Genomic DNA, 15,839 nt, shown 5'->3' on the forward strand with positions numbered 1-15,839 from the left:
AAAGAGCTGGCAGGTTTACGCGAGTTTATTTGCACGTTTTTCTTCCCTCCCCCTTTCCAAAGACGAGCCTCGGTGCTCGTTTCGGCTGTTTGGCAGAGTTTGCTGCGAAGAACGACGAGGTTTCCCCCGAAAGCCGATCCAGGTGGACACGCCATTATTTGGGAAATATAACGGAGACCCGTTGTGAGATGTCGCTGCGCGTATTTTTGGTGGCATTTTCAGGCGGCGGCGGTGGAGCGTCCAAGCCAGGCTAAGCTAAGCTAAGCTAAGCTTAACTACGTTGTCGTGACGACGTTGTGTTTGACTTGGCTTTTACTTTGTTAGTCGAAAGACTTTGGAATATTTTCTGATACATCAAAACCTTCATTTTTGTCCGCGTCTCAAAGCAGCGGCGGAACGGCTGGAGACAATTTTCAGCCGTTAGCCTAACCGAGCTACATCTACACCAAAGCGAATTCTTTTTTGACGTCAGCCGCTCCAGCGGTCGGTCGGTCGGTCGTTCGGGACACCAGCGGAGGAATCCAGTGGATTTAGCAAATGCTGGCCGAGATTGTCTAGCTCAGCCACATCCGCACAAACTAGCCTGCCGCGCTAACAGCAAGCTAGCGAGCGAGTCAAACTTTCCCCAGCACGGCCTGTTTTTCACGAGCATCGGTCGAGGCACCAGCGTTGGATTCGAACTGACTAGCCCCATTAGCTTTGAGTGCTAACAGCTAGCGAAGGAGGGAGCCGAGCCACATCAGTGTCAGTGCGGATTGATTTTCAAGTCCAAGTCGCCCGGCGGAAGAAGCTAAAGTAGACAGGCTAACAGGCGGCTTGGTTTTGACGTCACCCAGCCAGCGCAGTCCACGGGGCACCTGCGGAGGGATCTAGCGGATTCACTCCAAACTTGGCCTACCGAGCTACCAGCATAAACGCGGATTGATTTTGGTTGGCGTCACCCGCTGGAGCAAACGAGCGTACATGCGGCGCATGTTAGCCTAGCGCCGCGCGGACACAGACTCATTTCGACGACACTCGAACGGGGAGAAATCTAGCGGACCAGCTCGTGTTAGCCTAGCCTAGCCGAGCTAACGGGCGAACGAGTGAGACCCGAGCCACATCCGCACCACCAGCGTGACGGGCCGCTTTTGACGTCGCCACATGACCTCCGCCAGCTAAACTTAGCAGCGCCTAGCAGCGCTCTCGCCCCCCTCTTCCTAGCAGCGTTGTTTTTCGGGGCCAGCATGGCCACCAGCGGCTACTCCGACCTGCGCGACAAACTCCGCTCCATGCCGCCGCACCGGGACGAGCACCGGACAAGCAACGGCAGCACGGGGCGAAAGCGGCGTCGCCGCGAGTCCGACGACGACGAGTGCGATCACAGCGACGACAGCGGCGAGCTCCGCGAGCAGGAGGCCCACCGGGTGCGCAGCAGCGTCCTCCAGAAGAGCATCTTCACGCCGGAGGAGTGTGCGCGCATCGAGGAGAAGATCGACGAGGTGGTGGCCAAGGCGGAGGCCGGACTGTACCGCGAGCACACGGTGGACCGCGCGCCGCTGCGCAACAAGTACTTCTTCGGCGAGGGCTACACGTACGGGGCGCAGCTGGAGAAGCGCGGTCCGGGCCAGGAGAGGCTCTACCGCAAGGGGCAGGTGGACGACATCCCGAGCTGGGTGTACGAGCTGGTCATCCAGCGCCTGGTGTCCGCCGGCGTCGTCCCGGAGGGCTTCGTCAACAGCGCCGTCATCAACGACTACCAGCCGGGCGGCTGCATCGTGTCCCACGTGGACCCGCTGCACATCTTTGCGCGGCCCATCGTCTCCGTGTCCTTTTTCAGCGACAGCGCGCTCTGCTTCGGATGCCGCTTCCAGTTCAAGCCCATCCGGGTGTCCGAGCCCGTCTTTGTGCTGCCCGTCCACCGCGGCAGTGTCACCGTCCTCAGGTAAAGTGTGATTTGGTTTCAACTTTTGAAAATCACTTCAATGTGGATTTATTATTCATTGCAATGTTGCTGTTAAGAATGAATACTGACAACTAACATGACGTTTGTTTCTCAGTGGCTACGCTGCTGATGACATCACACACTGCATCAGACCTCAGGACATCAAGGAGCGGCGAGCTGTCATCATCCTGAGGAAGTAAGTCCAAACGCATGGCTCCATCAATTCATTATTGACCTATTAAGACTCGCCTTGTTTGAGCGAATTCCCACTTTGCTGCCGTCCCGGTTGTCTTTCTTTACATTACGCGCCTGCTATTTTTGGGTGGGAACTTTGAACCTCTTACGCAATGTGTGACTTTTGAAAGCCTCCGTTTGTCATCTAACGTGACCCAACGTTGACGTTTTCTTTCAGAACCAGACCCGACGCCCCCAGACTGGACTCTGACAGCCCTTTACGTTCGGCCCCGGTGGAGCGGGCGCCCCCCCTCAAAGCCAAGCGCTCGCATCGAAAGGCCGACCCAGACGCGGCTCACAGGTATGCGCGGCGCCGAGCGGCAACGTTGCAAATATTGTTTCATTAGATTTTCTTTTACCTGTCGACTATCAAATTAATCAGATTCGTTCATCAAAACAATTCACACATTAATCCATTATTATTCCCCTTAGTTGCAGCCTTTTAATTGGATTTTCCTGACCAAATCCTTGTTCTGATCGATTTATGCATCTTGTGACGGTTTTTTGAAATTGTGAACTGAGGAAAGAGATGGAAATGCGCTGCCGTTTTTGCCGCAGGCCGCGCGTGCTGGAGATGGACAAGGAGGAGAACCGGCGGTCGTCCGGCCAACGGCGTCGCAGCTCGTCTTCGGACGACTACAGGAAGCGCGAGGCCGACTACGACAAACATCGCGAGAGCTCGTCGCGCAAAGTCAAAATGCGGCGTCACTGAGGGCCCACCTGTTTTCTTTTGACTTGTCTCTAGCGGGAGAGCTGTTACTGTTTGAAGATGTACATACTTTGGAAAGCTGCTTGTACATAAGGAAAGCGGAGCTGTACAAATAACATTTGTCTTAGTCTTGAAGCCTTTTTTGTCTTCTTTTCCGCCAACATTTCACACCTTTTTGTTTGTTAGCCTCAAGCAGTTTAGGAAGATGGAAAATTTGGACCTCCTTCACGAGCGCCAGAGGCCGCCTTGTTGCTTTTTCTCTATTAAAGCACAAAACCTTGCTCACAGTTTGTTTGCTGCTTTCACACGGCCATTTTGCTTCGCCCGCTCGCATCTTTAGTTACACATTGACAGAAATAACCCGGCCACGCACAAGATAAAACTTTTGGGGGTAAACCAGTCATGCTCCCCAAACTGCCAAGCTGGGAATCCGCTATTAATATTTAACTGCAAAAGACGAGACGTTGCCAGTCAGCAACGCTACTTGCACACGATTGGCAAGGTGTGGTTTTTCATAACTTATTGCATTAAAATGTACAAAATGTCAGCTGTAATTGGGCTGGAGTTCCTTTGTGGGGCACTGCGGCCATCACTTGACGCTCGCATAAACGAAGAAGACCCTCATGTTTGAAAATATTTACATACATCAAAGAAACAAGTTGAGTTGGAGTCAAGTTCTAAATCTATTTGACCCCCGTGAGTGTGACTCATTTGCTTGCACTATAAATAGAGTGCAGCGCATCGACACCATCGCAACAGGTGTAACAAAGTGCACAACAACACTGTTTGCAATTTTCCCACTAGATGGCGGGCCGTTCATTCAAGCAAAATAATTCAGTCCCTTCACTGAAGTCACAGTGCACAAATGAGCCAAGTGGGCTACTGGCAGAACCTTCAAGAATATAGGAGAAGGAGAATAAAATGCTTTTTACTCACATGTTAGCAAGCGCGGGGGCTGGACGACTATCCTCGCAATATCCAGTTTTTCTCGAAATGTCCAACCAGCGAGATCTTCACAAATGATCGTTTTCGCTCGTTCAAATCTCCTACGGGACAGCAGCTTCCGTTTGGATAGCGAAGCCTCTAATTAGTGCGTATCCAATCAGGACACGAACGTGATACCTGTGAGCTGTTGCAAACTTGAAATCTGATTGGTTATCAAAACTATTTTGAAAAACTATCCATATATAAACTCTCTGTAACTAAGTTTAGAGCCTTAACTCTATTTTAAAAGTCCATCACAGCACTTTTTAATATCACGTTTTATTGTGAAGCGTGAGCGGATGTCACCGGGATTGCTCATGCTTTTAATTTTGAAGTCGGAAGTCGCGGGGGGTCCGACCACGTCACACTTGACCTCAGCGCCAATTTTGTCTTCCAACATTTCGGTCCTTAAAAGTTATCTAACCGCAACTGTCAGTCGTAACACTTGAGCGACTAAGACTTAAGGCGACCTTTTCTTGAGTTTATTCCTCCTGAAAAGAGGAAGTCAATCCCGGGAAGCGTGTGACTACTTCTCTGACGGTCACATGACTCTCGGTGTCAGCTGTTGGGATCCGATGTCGGCCGGAGAAGCCCCGATCTTCGCCGGGGTTCGCCGATGATCTCGTCCCCGGACCTTCTGCCTTTCACCGGGCCGGAGGGCTTCGGCGACAGCGAGGATGGCGAGGCGGAGGGAGAGCGCGGAACGGCGAGGGGGCTTCTTCCCGAGGAGCTCTCCATCCCGCCGCTCCCCTCCGACGCGAGCGGCGGTGGGCACCCGTGGAGCTCCGCCGCCGGTTTTCACAGGGACTTCGTGCTGGTGGCCGAGTTCTCCGAGGAGGTCGGTGATGATGAGTCGTCCTGACTTGGCTGGATTTGATCACGTTATTGATTGTTACGACTCATTATGATTTGTACGATAGATGTCTATAAGCGTTTCTTGAAAGGGGAAACGTCAATAACGGCATATAATGTATTTTTCCAAAGTTCAATAACACGATCAAGAATACGGAGAATACGTTTCAGATGTACTATATCATAATAAAATAAAATATATTTGTGTCCATTATTTCCGAAATGACATACCATAACTCACCGGACGGAGAAAAAAGTATTGTGATAGTTGATAAATCAGAAAAAAAAAACAATATAGAGTATATTGCTTGTAAAGAATATATTTCTGAAACATTTGAACCATAAAAATACAATTCTATAAAAAGAAAAATGCTTAATAAGCTACATGTATTATTAGAAGGCGTTTGATGCGTAGTAATGCACTACTGTCAACGTCCAATAGGTGGGGCCTACGCCCGTGATGACCATACCTGACGAGGCGGGCGCGTCGGGATCCCTGGACCTGAACCACTTCTCTGTGCGTATCATGTCTGTGGACTACCAGGCGTCAGGCCCGGGAGGCCCGTCCTCCTCATCCTCCTCGGGGCTTCGGCTAAACTTCAACGAGGACTCCGAGGTGGTCCTGGGGGACTCGGCCGACTGGGTCTTTGCCTACGTACGCCACATGACCCTTCTGGACCTGTCGGCCCGCGGTATGGTGCGCCCCTTCTGCATGGCCTACGTGTGTTCAAGCCAGGCCAAGATCATGGACAACTTTGGACGGCTGTCGGCAGGATTTGGCTTGGCTGCCGACAGCCTCAAGACTGGAAACCGGCAGACCTTCTCCTTGGAGCTGCACCGCAAGCTTCACCAGCTTCAGTAAGAACGTCCCACACTAACTTCAAACTTTCACTTTTCTTCATCATTCTCATCTGTTTTAGATACAAACGCTTGGCGCTGCTGCAAGATGACAGCATGAGCGGCGCGGGTGAGCAGCTGGAGGCGGTGGAGCGAGCCATCGCCACGCACAAAGATCTCCTCCGTCAGGTTACTTCCTACCCCAACAGGAAGCTAAAGCAGCCCGACTTCTTGCCCTACGAGCCGGCCGACGTCTCGACGGACGCCACCTCCATCCCGCCTCCTCCTCCACCGGCAGCCCACCTCGCCGGCCCCGAAGGTCGGCTGAAGCCATTGCAGGAACTCTGCAGCACCTACTTCCTGTCGTTGATGACGGAGCAGCTGGCGCAAGCGGAGGTCCGCCTCCGCGGCGACGTCACCGCCCTGCGGAGCGCCGGCATCACGCGCGCGCTGAACAGGAAGCTCAGACTGACCAACTTCCTCTTCGAGCAGCCTGAGGATGATGAAGAGGAGGAGGAGGAGGATGGAGAGGAAGCGGTTGCGCGGGAAACAGGAAGTTGGCCGAGCTCCGAGTCCTCCGTGGAGGCGAAAGAAGAAGAGATGACGGGAAGCACCAGCAGCGGAGACAGCATACAAGTCATTGGCACGGAGAGATCCTACAAAACACTGGCCTCGTCCGCTGCGCCCGTCACCTCGTCTTTGCTTCCCGGCTCGTCCGATCCTGCGCCGATTGCCGTTCCTCTGGCCACGCCGCTCCCCTCACTCGATTCGTCTCTCGTGGCAGTCTCGGACCCGGGACCTCGGCGCCTCAGAGTCTACGTCGGGAGGACCAACAGCGAAGACAGCATCGAGGTCCTCAGCACCACCGAGTCCATCATCGCCGAAGACCTTGCCGCCATCAGCGAGGAAGAAGAGCCCATCAAAGATGACAAAACAGACGTTACGGCAAAGGACGCTCGAGCGGGTAGCGCTTATCAAATGCTGCCCAATCTCCCGGCGGAGCCGTGGTCTTGGCCACAGAGCGTGGACGAGGCGTCGGACGGCGGCGCCGAGACGCACGCGCCCCACCGGACGCTCTCCTCGGACGAGGCGGGACTGCGTGCGCAGCGCTTCGTCAAGCAGAACTCCTTCTCTCGGCAGGTGGTCTTCTGCCTGCTGAGCGGCCGTCCTCTGGTGCTGCTCTCGGGAGATGGCGACAAGCTGCGGAAGACGGTGGACGCCCTGGCGCTCTTCCTGCCGGCTCCCGCCGGCGCCGTGATGCCGTGTTTGAGCGCACCGCTCCAGCTGAGCGACCTGCTCACGTGGAGGCTGATTGGATTCCACAGGTAAGGCTTTCTTCACAGCCCAGTTTGGATTTGGGCCAAATCAGATTGTTCTTATTTAATCATCAAGCTTTGGTCATTTCCGGCTTGGTCATCTTCATCCCGCATCTAGGTCTCCGTCCTCGGGCCCGCTTCACTGGCTGAGTCGTTACAGTCGCTACCTGGCCGTGCTGGACTTGGACCAGAGGACGCTACGCTGCCAGCGGTACTCGGGTTCGCTAGCGGGCTCCCTGGTGGGCTCGGCCGTGCCCGCCGGCGCCTTCCTGCTGCACGTGCAGAGCGGCCTGACGGCGCTGGCGAATCGGGCGCTGCTCTTCACCTTCGCCCGGAGAGGAGATAAAGATGACGTGTTGGATGACGGCGACCTGAGCGTGATGCGTTTCCTGTCGGACCTCATCAAGCGTCAGCACGCTGCTCGCGGACCGCCGGCGCTGCGTTTCTCCTACGTGGCGCTGCATGTGCACAAAAACACCACCGCTGTATAGACTTGCAAAGGGCTGCAACGTTGGCGGGACGTAGCGGCAATAAAAAAAAAAAAAATTAAAAAAAACTGCGCTCAAACAATCAGAAAAAGCTCAATGCCAGACGTGTTTATATTTTAAATTAAACAACATGAATGTGTGCGTGTGTGTGTGTGACATTCCAAAAATAAAAAGGCACAAAAGGTGTAAAGATGCTGACCCAAAGTGTCAGCATACCTTGATAAAGTTCATCCAAGTCTTAGTAAGTATTCAAAAGATTCGAAACACACAACACACAATATTTGGTTCTTTTTGATTGACACTTTGCCTGTGGGCCTGCAGCGCCCCTGATGGCGGTCACGCTACGTGGCTTAGAGGTTCCTGGCGGTGCTGGAAGGATCCAGAAGGTGATGGATCGACTGGAGAGAAGCGTTTGCTGTTGTCTGCCAAACCTCTTTCTGGACCTTATCCATGATGGCGTTGTTGAAGCCGTCATCGGACAAATGGGTCCAGAACCAGCGCAGAGCCCAAAGGCTCTTCTGAAAAATCCAGAGCGGGTTCATGAAAGATTCGAGCGTGGACTCGTTTGTATTGGATTACCTCGAAGGTGCTGAGAATGGGGAGGACGGGCATGAGATGGAAGATGATCTGTCGCAAGGCTCTGGTGACCAGCAGCAACAAGGCCTGATCCGAGTACTGCCACGACACAACACACGCACGCTGGGAATTACACGTGGATCGGCAACACCGACATCGCCGCCGCGTGTGTCGGTACCGGCAAAAAGCTCTGCGGGATCTTCAATTGGGTGGCGAGACCTTCGCTGTAGGAGAGCAGGACGGACCCTGCAAATGTGACGGCCTCCTGATGCCCAGAAGAAACGGTGGCGGTTCGTCACTCGTGCGCAAACATAAATTACACAAAGGGACACAAAAACGTACTCGCTTGAAGTCGGAACTGGGTTCTGGGATGCTGCTGAGGGAATTTGTGAGCGTGACCATGTTGAGTAGACTGATCCAACATTGGCTCTGAAAAGACACACAGGTCAAACAAAATGGCTGCGGCGCCGGAGAGGTAAAAGCAATTGGAACTTACGCTGTGGTAGCAGGCCGCCGAGCCATGGAGGACCTTGAGCGCAAAGTGGACCAACTGCAAACGCGTCAGCGCTGACGCACCTGGACACACGCAGGCCCACGTGGAAGGAAGCAAGGAAGGATGGAAGGGTGAGGGGACGGACACACACCTGGAACGCAGTGCCAGGTGTCGCCGTGCGCGCAGAGTTCCCCCGTGGGTCCGAGGCTCATCCTGGGCACCGTACCCGAGCCAAACAGACGGAGGTAGAGCGGGAAGGTGAACGCCGTGGGCCATGCGGCGGGGCCGCACTTCGGGAAGAACATCTTCAGCGCCTGGCACGTTTGGCCCTCCAAGCACAGCAGGAACGGCAGGAAGTCCTTCAGCTGCAAAAAACTCCACCACAAAACGTTTGTCACCGTCTTTGTTCTGCCAAAAAGGGCCTCAAGGGTTCACTTACTGGTTCCACTTGATGGGAGCGGGCCAGAGAACCTCGCTTCTGGACCGATCATGGGTCGAAAAGTCTTTTGCCGCAAGGAAAAAGCCAGAAAGGCCGAGTCAGAGCCCAGACCTGAATGTTGGCAGATGTTGATCCCACCTGCTGGGTTCTTCAGCTCCTGATAGATCTTGTGCACGATGAATGCCTGGTACCGGTCCGTGGGCAACAGGTCCCTCCAAAAGCAGTGCAGAGCCCAAACGTTCTTCTGTGGTACAAACAGAAGTTGCGCAAAAATGGAGAAACCTGCTCAGTGCTAGGAAAACAAGTTGACATGCTAAGCGCAGCTCGAGTTAGCCTGTTAGCCGCACATGCTAACGTCGCGCCCGACGTTTCTACCTGAAATGTGCAGATAAGCGGGATGATGGGACTCAGAGGAGGACAGGCGATGATCCGACCCAAGGCCGCGCTGACCAGCAGCAACATGGCTTGATCTGGGAACGTCTGCCAGCAGCGCACCCAAAAAAGGAAAAATGGAGATGCCGCTCACCAAAAAGGCGACAAAGTGCGCGCGTGCGTGCGTGCGTACGTACCGACATGAAGTGCTGCGGGATCTGCAGATTGACGCCGGACTCGTCCTCCAGAATGAAGCGGGCCGTGCGTACAGCTTCCTAGTTGAAGAGGAGGCAGGAACAAAAACGAGAAGCCCACAAAGCAAAATTAAAGGAGGACTTTGCGGGAAGCTGCTCAGAAAAGAAGTGCGCATACTTCGAGGAAGGCCAGACTGGGTTGGCGGAGCCCGGCGGGCGCCTGGCGAGTCACCTGCACCATTTTCAGCAAGTGGAGCCAAAACTCGGACTACGGACGAGGACATTTCGAGTTGTTCAAGCGCAAAGCTTTTACAAAATTGGAGCTCGCAGCTGCCTTACGTTCTTGTGGACGGCCGGACAGAGCTCGTGCACCTTCAGGGCAAAGCGGACCAGCGCTAAACGCGCCAGCGGTGCCGCACCTGAATTGGAGAGAAGGGCTAAAGTTTTACGGGAGGGGGGGGGGTCACTTAGGGTGAGGGACAGAAAGTTTGCTGACCTTGGATGGCGTGCCACTCGTCTGCAAAATGGAGCTCCCCCGTAGGACTGATGGACAGCTTTGGCGCCGTGGCCGTGTCCAGCAGGCGCAGGTACATGAGGACGCGGTGCGAGGTCAGGCGCGAGGCAGCCTTAAAGATGCTGAACAGCGCGTTGTGGAAGTCGCCCTCCATGCACATGAAGAACGGAACCAGGTCCTTCACCCACTGGATGCTAGACAGAAGGGCATGTCACAGCGCCACCCGGTGGCGGGGTTTCATCACCGCGCCGCACTCACCCACTTAACAAGTTGGTCCGTACAACTTGAAGGTAGCGCCTTAATTCTCGAAACCTGCGGAACATTCATGAGAAAAAAATGAATACCGAGTGGAGCCGGCCGCGCTGTAGTTGCCGGGCGGACCTGTTCTGGTCCACCAGTCGCTGCACCCTGAGCAAAACCACATCGAAATCCTCAAAGAGCGTGTCCTTCATGCCTCGGGTGGTGCGCACGCCGATCACGTTCTGTCCTTTCAACACGGACGCCAGCAGAATGTCGTCCCAAGGCCGCACATCCAAGCTGCGCCAAAACACAAACCCGTAAAAAACACACGCTCAAAACCACTAATTAAACACACACACACACACACCTGTCCCTGATGTGTGTGAGCTCAGGAGGAAACGTTAAATTCCTGTAAAAATCTTGTAGTTTTTGCCGGAACTCTGGCGTGAAATCATCCATAACCAGCTGCCTCTGCAGGGCAGACAACAACCTGCCGCACACACACAAATGTGAGCGTGACACGCAAACACACACACACACACACACACACACTTGCAAGGATCACGAAGGCACCTGCGCATTAACATCCATTTGCTGCTTGCGGGGGTGGAGGAGGGCGACGCCAGGCAGAAAACCCTGCACAGAAGGCAGGAGGAAAAATTAGAAAAAAAAAAAAAAAAAGATTGTAACACAGATTACACGCGACATACACCCACTCCACTTTATTAGGAACACCAACCGGGCAAAAGTCTCCAGTGAACCCAACCCCATCCATTACCCTTTGGCGTAAAAAAGTCGAAGGAAGTCATCAGCGGCCCCCAGCCTCATGAGCGCCGCCGCCCGGGCATCGTGTTGCTCAGCTTTGTTCACGAAGTCCAACACGTACTGCAAGGCAGCCGTGCAGCTGCGGAAGGGAGGCCGTTAGCCGGAAAAGGAGGCACCGCGTTTAGGGGTTGCGGGAGCACTCACTCGTAGGAGACGCCGTCGCCCATCGAGGACGCCAACGTCATCTGAGCGCAGAGCTCGGCTTTGAAGCTCCGCAGCGCCGACTCTGCGGACGAGTTTCCACGGTGAGGACGGTCGGCTGGCTGGCTGGCAGGTAGGTAGGGGAAGAAGAGGCTGAAGTCAGCACGCACCTGCTTGGCGCAGATGGGCGTCCACCTCCGACAGCGTGACCTTGAAGGCGGCCAAGTGGCCCAGTAGTGTGTGGTTCCTCAGCTGGTTCCACAAATTGCTCTTCTTGTGGCTGTTGCAGTGGCAGGCGCCGCTCTGGTGCCACCTTTCACACTTGCAACCACATCACACAATTCCTTGAGAACTTCTCTTGACAAGTCAAGTGGTTAATTTGAGTTTGCTCAAGCGGGAAAGAATCACCGGTGCGGCACGTACCTCGGTTGCCAATTTGTCGCAGATGTAGCAAAAGCATTGGCCGCACACGAGCTGGTTTCCTGGCACGGGTTCTCCGCACTTGTCTGTTGCTCTGGGGGGCAGCGGACTGAGGCTTTAGTGGAGGTCCGTTTATCTGTGGAACTCGTTTTATTCCGGCGCCCGACAAGAAATGAAAGGCCTCACGTAAAAGGATGCTTGGGGCAGTCAAAGCGTGCGTGGGGCAACAGCTCAGCCGGACGGGAGAAGATGACCACCAAGTCTTCGTCCAATTTACTGGGAGACAGTGTAGAATCTTGAAAAGACACAAAGTACTGCATTTCTTTGGGGCACGCAAAGAGCAAAATGGAGGCCGGCTTACCCTTCCGCGGCACATCTTGCGTCTCCATGATGATAAGTGACGAGTCGTAGCGGGATGTGTCCTGGTTGCAGTCTTCGTCGTCATCGTCACTGACGAGGATGACGCTGTCGTTGTCTGCGGCTGTGCCCATCACAAAAGTCTGGGAAAACAATGGCAGACATTTTAAATCTTTAAACTGCCTGAGACATTTTAAATCTTTAAACTGCCTGATTGTGGAGAGAAGGCAATAAAAAACATTACAGGAGATAATATCCCATATTTTTTAAGGATAATTTTATGTACTGACAAAGAAAAGGGAAAATATAGAACACATTATTGGATATATGGAAGATGGGACCAGTTTTATTTTTATTTTTTTATTGGCAGACCGTCAAAAGATTGCTCTCTGTAAAATTGGTCCGAGTAAAAAAAAAAAGTTTGAGGATCAACGTTCGATGACGACAAAATAAGATTTCAAACAAATGCCATGACTTCGATTGGCAAAGCTGAAACGTTTTCCAAGTAAGGCTGCCACGACACAGAAACAGAACCAATATTTCATTTTCACTTGCTTTATAGAGCAATAGAAAAGTTGAGCAAACGTGTGTATTCATTGAATTCTTACCGGTGTTTACCAATCTTTCGAAGGGATTGATTTTTTTATTTCGCGCCGCTGGGAAATGCACATCCGGGTTCTTCTTCTTTTGGGGGATTTAACGCCAATTGGCAGCTATTGCGTTGCATGAGCGCCATCTGCCGACCATAGCATAAAACGGGAATGCCACCAATACAATTAAATCATGTTTTTATTCTGAAAATAACATTCACAATAAGATACAAAAGCCATGACTAAGGTGCCGTGTTTTTTTTCTTGCTGCTCAGTTTGATCCTGGCCGCTGCTCTTTGCTTCTTCCGGCCTTCAATCATCTGGGCTTGATTTCTGACAAAAGCCGGGCTCATGGCCTTCGACTGTGGGTCCTGCTCGCCTTGGGCCGGCATGCTCCGCAGCCAATGCTCGTAGTAACCGCGGAAGCCGTCGATCTGGAGCAAGTAGTTGTTGCGGGACTTGTACTGGGAGGAAAGCAATTAAAATGTACATTTGTTTATTTTTCTATACAGAGTGAGAGGCAGGCATATTTTCACATATTTCCCCATGAAAGAACGAGTGACGGTGGTCGCCGCGGTTACCTGGTCGTAGTTGGGAGGATACTGAGCGGCAAACTCCAGCTGTTTAATGACGACCTGGTTAGGCCACACCCCCTTGTCGCGCATGCTTTTCAGCAGCGTTTTCAGGTAAGCGTAATCCAGACGGCGACTCGCTCGGCCAATAAGAGCGGAGAACACGTGCGCGTTGGGCTTTAACCCCGCCTCCTGGCAAACAACACGGAGCCAGCCGTTGGTCAGCCGAAACGTCAATGATCACATGCAGTGCTGCTAATGAGAACGAACGTTCAGCACCTCCATGTGTGAGAGCAGCTCAAGTCCTTCCTTTTGGGTCTGGCATCCCAGCGCCAGGCTGCCAAACGTCTGCACGTCCACGCTCACGTTGCGCTGTCGCATGACACCCAACACGGCCTGCAGACACACAAAGTTAGAGATGAGAGATTACTTTCCGTTTTTAGATGTGGAGGGGCAACAGATTTTGTTTTTACACTCTGCCTACCTTGGCTGCATCAAGGTCTCCACTTCTGGCGGCCCTGCGAATGACCGAATTGAAAAAGGCAGCGTCCGGCTTGATGCCGTGCTCTTTGGCCACCTTCAGGAGCATCTCTAAAGACTCAAGTCCAGGCGACATGGTGTCCGCCAGCAGCGTCAGAGTCCGCAAATCTGGCTTCAGCCCGCCCGCCGCCATCTTGTCCAGGAAACCTCGGCCTCCGCCCAGCAGGGCCAGTCTGTCAGACGCTCCTTCCACGACCCCGAAGGAAACCACGCCACCGCCGCCAGCCTCTCTCTCCAGGAGGTCCAGCAAGTTTGGAGTGAAGTCAACAGGCACCAGTGCAGTTTCCGCCAGTTCGTGCGGCACAAAGTTGTTTTGCGTCCGGTCGGCATCAGGTTGGCCGAGCAGCTGACGCTCCAGAAGGTCGACGTCGACACCTTTGCGTGACTCAGGGTGGGACTGGAGCAGGATGCTGGAGGCCAGCGCCGGGTCACCAATGCCGCAATCCCTTGCGGTCCGTAAGAGCAGGTTGTAGTTCTTGGCGTTCGGGACCAGGCCGGACTTGAGCATCCGCCGCCACACCTGGGAAAAGCAAAAAAAAAAAGTCTTTATTCTAAGAAAGAGTTCAAAATATGCAAGTTAAGCAATGACAGAACATTTTTACAAAATGTCAGCAGCTCAAATGCACATTCATGACAAAGCAACTACATTTTGCAGGATCTGGGAAACTGAAATTCAAGACCTGCAAAGCCATCCTGAATCCCTGCTCTTTGTCCTTCAGGCATCCCATCAGCAAGTAGTGAAACGTCTCCTGGGTGACGGCGTGACCAACATCCAGCATCTCCTGGAAACACACAAAGCAGCACAACTACTTTCATTTTTTTGGGGGGGGAAACAAAATTTTAAGCTATGGTAGCATAAAATTAGTTTGGCAGCTAGTGAATTATTTGTCCCAAAATAAACTTGGAAGGTTCCAAACATAAAACACAACAGTCTGCTAGCTTGATGCTAACAAAGACAGATACGGACCTTGATTGTGTGGACGCAGGCGTGCAGGTTGTGGCTGAGAGCGTGCATCTTGAGGACGGCGTGGTAGGTGGCCACGTTGAGGGTAAGGTTCTTGCGTCTCACCTCCTGTTCCAACTTGAGCGCCTGCTCCGTCGCCACGTGTCTGTGCGGCGACTCGGCACAGGCATTGAACAGAGCCGTGTAGGTGGCGTCCGACGCCTCCAGACCTCGCTTCTTCAGCTGCGACAAAGCCAGTCAAATATGTTGTTTGATAAAGAAGGTGTTCATTGAGGTGAGGCAGCCTCACATCGTTGTAGAGCTTGAAAGCTTTCTTGAGGTGGCCGGCCCGCCCACAGCCTCCGATGAGCACGCTGAAGTTGTACTCCTCCGGCTGCAGCCGTTCTCCACGCAGCATGTTGTCCTCAAACAGCTCCAACGCCTCCTCAAGCTCAAAACAAACATTTGCATCTTGCAGAGATCAGCCACACCCAAAAAATATCTGCTGCCATATTTGCTGATCCAAAATGATTAGAACAATCACAACACCAACCTTCCCATCTTTAATGAGCTTCTTGCACTGTAAGAAGTACCAGTAGGTAGTATTTCTCCTGCCGGGCCTGCGTGAAGGTTCCTCCGGCTTCTTGTCGTCTTCATCTTCTCGGTAGCTCAGGTCCAACATCTCCGGGCTAACTTTCTTGAACGACCTCCGGGAAGAAATGTCGGCGGAGAGATCGCCGAAGTTCTCCTCGGGTGGCGAGGCTAACTCGGCGTCCTGCTGCCATGCGGAGACGGACAGGGAGAGCTGTCTGATGATCTGACGTGAGAGGAAGAGCCTCACCAAGGGTGATGGTGGAGCTCCATCGGGGCTGACAGTTCGCTTAGTGACCGCTGCTAGACGGGACAACTTTGCAACTATCACCACTGACTTTGTTGCCCCGTTTCGGTAGCACAAAGTTGCTACAGTCGAGAGCATTGTTAAAATTAAGATCAGGATACAAAGAAGCTATTGAATCATTGGTATATAATCAATTTTCTCTTGTTTGACAACACGGGTTCAGTGTGTCACGCGCGCCGCCATATTTAATAAGGCTTTGCGGACGAGGGACGAGAAGTCGATAGTCGTGAATAAAGAATTTTAAAAGGTCGAGCAAATATAAACACTCGGCTGTCACACCGTCGACATGTAAAATGTATACTATAGTAAAGCATTACGTTTCTTTTTAAATAAAAGATTGAAAGTTATCACGTTCTAATCAGTGTTCTGGGTCGATCGATA

The 15,839-nt window shown here is 52.9% G+C and overlaps 4 protein-coding genes across 5 annotated transcripts; 2 read left to right on the forward strand and 2 right to left on the reverse strand.

The window, feature by feature from the left end:
* Positions 1-3,154, forward strand: alkbh5 (alkB homolog 5, RNA demethylase). The gene is made up of 4 exons (XM_049720039.1): positions 1-1,924; positions 2,040-2,120; positions 2,337-2,459; positions 2,717-3,154. Exons 1-4 carry the CDS (start codon positions 1,227-1,229, stop codon positions 2,868-2,870), a joined length of 1,056 nt encoding a protein of 351 aa, XP_049575996.1. The 5' UTR covers positions 1-1,226; the 3' UTR covers positions 2,871-3,154.
* Positions 3,155-4,191: 1,037 nt separating this feature from the next.
* smcr8b (Smith-Magenis syndrome chromosome region, candidate 8b) lies at positions 4,192-7,483 on the forward strand. Of its 2 annotated transcripts, XM_049720052.1 has the most exons (5): positions 4,192-4,689; positions 5,146-5,395; positions 5,477-5,561; positions 5,624-6,865; positions 6,975-7,483. In XM_049720052.1, the coding sequence occupies exons 1-5, from the start codon at positions 4,468-4,470 to the stop codon at positions 7,345-7,347; spliced, it is 2,172 nt and encodes a 723-aa protein (XP_049576009.1). In that variant the 5' UTR covers positions 4,192-4,467; the 3' UTR covers positions 7,348-7,483. The 2 variants fall into 2 exon arrangements, with proteins under 2 accessions (XP_049576009.1, XP_049576008.1); XM_049720051.1 differs by having other exon boundaries at positions 5,146-5,561.
* zgc:112980 (uncharacterized protein LOC503706 homolog) lies at positions 7,438-12,668 on the reverse strand. Its single transcript, XM_049720050.2, has 24 exons — positions 12,524-12,668; positions 11,920-12,058; positions 11,745-11,853; positions 11,562-11,652; positions 11,309-11,459; positions 11,142-11,223; positions 10,951-11,076; positions 10,746-10,808; positions 10,540-10,662; positions 10,314-10,469; positions 10,191-10,244; positions 9,915-10,126; positions 9,758-9,837; positions 9,597-9,686; positions 9,422-9,499; positions 9,228-9,332; positions 8,991-9,096; positions 8,853-8,916; positions 8,565-8,788; positions 8,417-8,496; positions 8,263-8,349; positions 8,099-8,185; positions 7,924-8,019; positions 7,438-7,862 (listed from the first exon to the last, which is right to left on the reverse strand). Exons 2-24 carry the CDS (start codon positions 12,047-12,049, stop codon positions 7,695-7,697), a joined length of 2,562 nt encoding a protein of 853 aa, XP_049576007.1. The 5' UTR covers positions 12,050-12,058; positions 12,524-12,668; the 3' UTR covers positions 7,438-7,694.
* An 18-nt stretch (positions 12,669-12,686) lies between these two features.
* Positions 12,687-15,657, reverse strand: ptcd1 (pentatricopeptide repeat domain 1). The gene is made up of 8 exons (XM_049720055.1): positions 15,114-15,657; positions 14,871-15,011; positions 14,585-14,803; positions 14,298-14,399; positions 13,562-14,137; positions 13,357-13,473; positions 13,087-13,269; positions 12,687-12,969 (listed from the first exon to the last, which is right to left on the reverse strand). The coding sequence occupies exons 1-8, from the start codon at positions 15,534-15,536 to the stop codon at positions 12,748-12,750; spliced, it is 1,983 nt and encodes a 660-aa protein (XP_049576012.1). The 5' UTR covers positions 15,537-15,657; the 3' UTR covers positions 12,687-12,747.
* Between the last annotated feature and the right edge of the window lie 182 nt (positions 15,658-15,839).

The sequence above is a fragment of the Syngnathus scovelli genome, chromosome 5 (genome assembly GCF_024217435.2).
Source record: "Syngnathus scovelli strain Florida chromosome 5, RoL_Ssco_1.2, whole genome shotgun sequence".
Taxonomy (NCBI): Eukaryota; Metazoa; Chordata; class Actinopteri; order Syngnathiformes; family Syngnathidae; genus Syngnathus; species Syngnathus scovelli.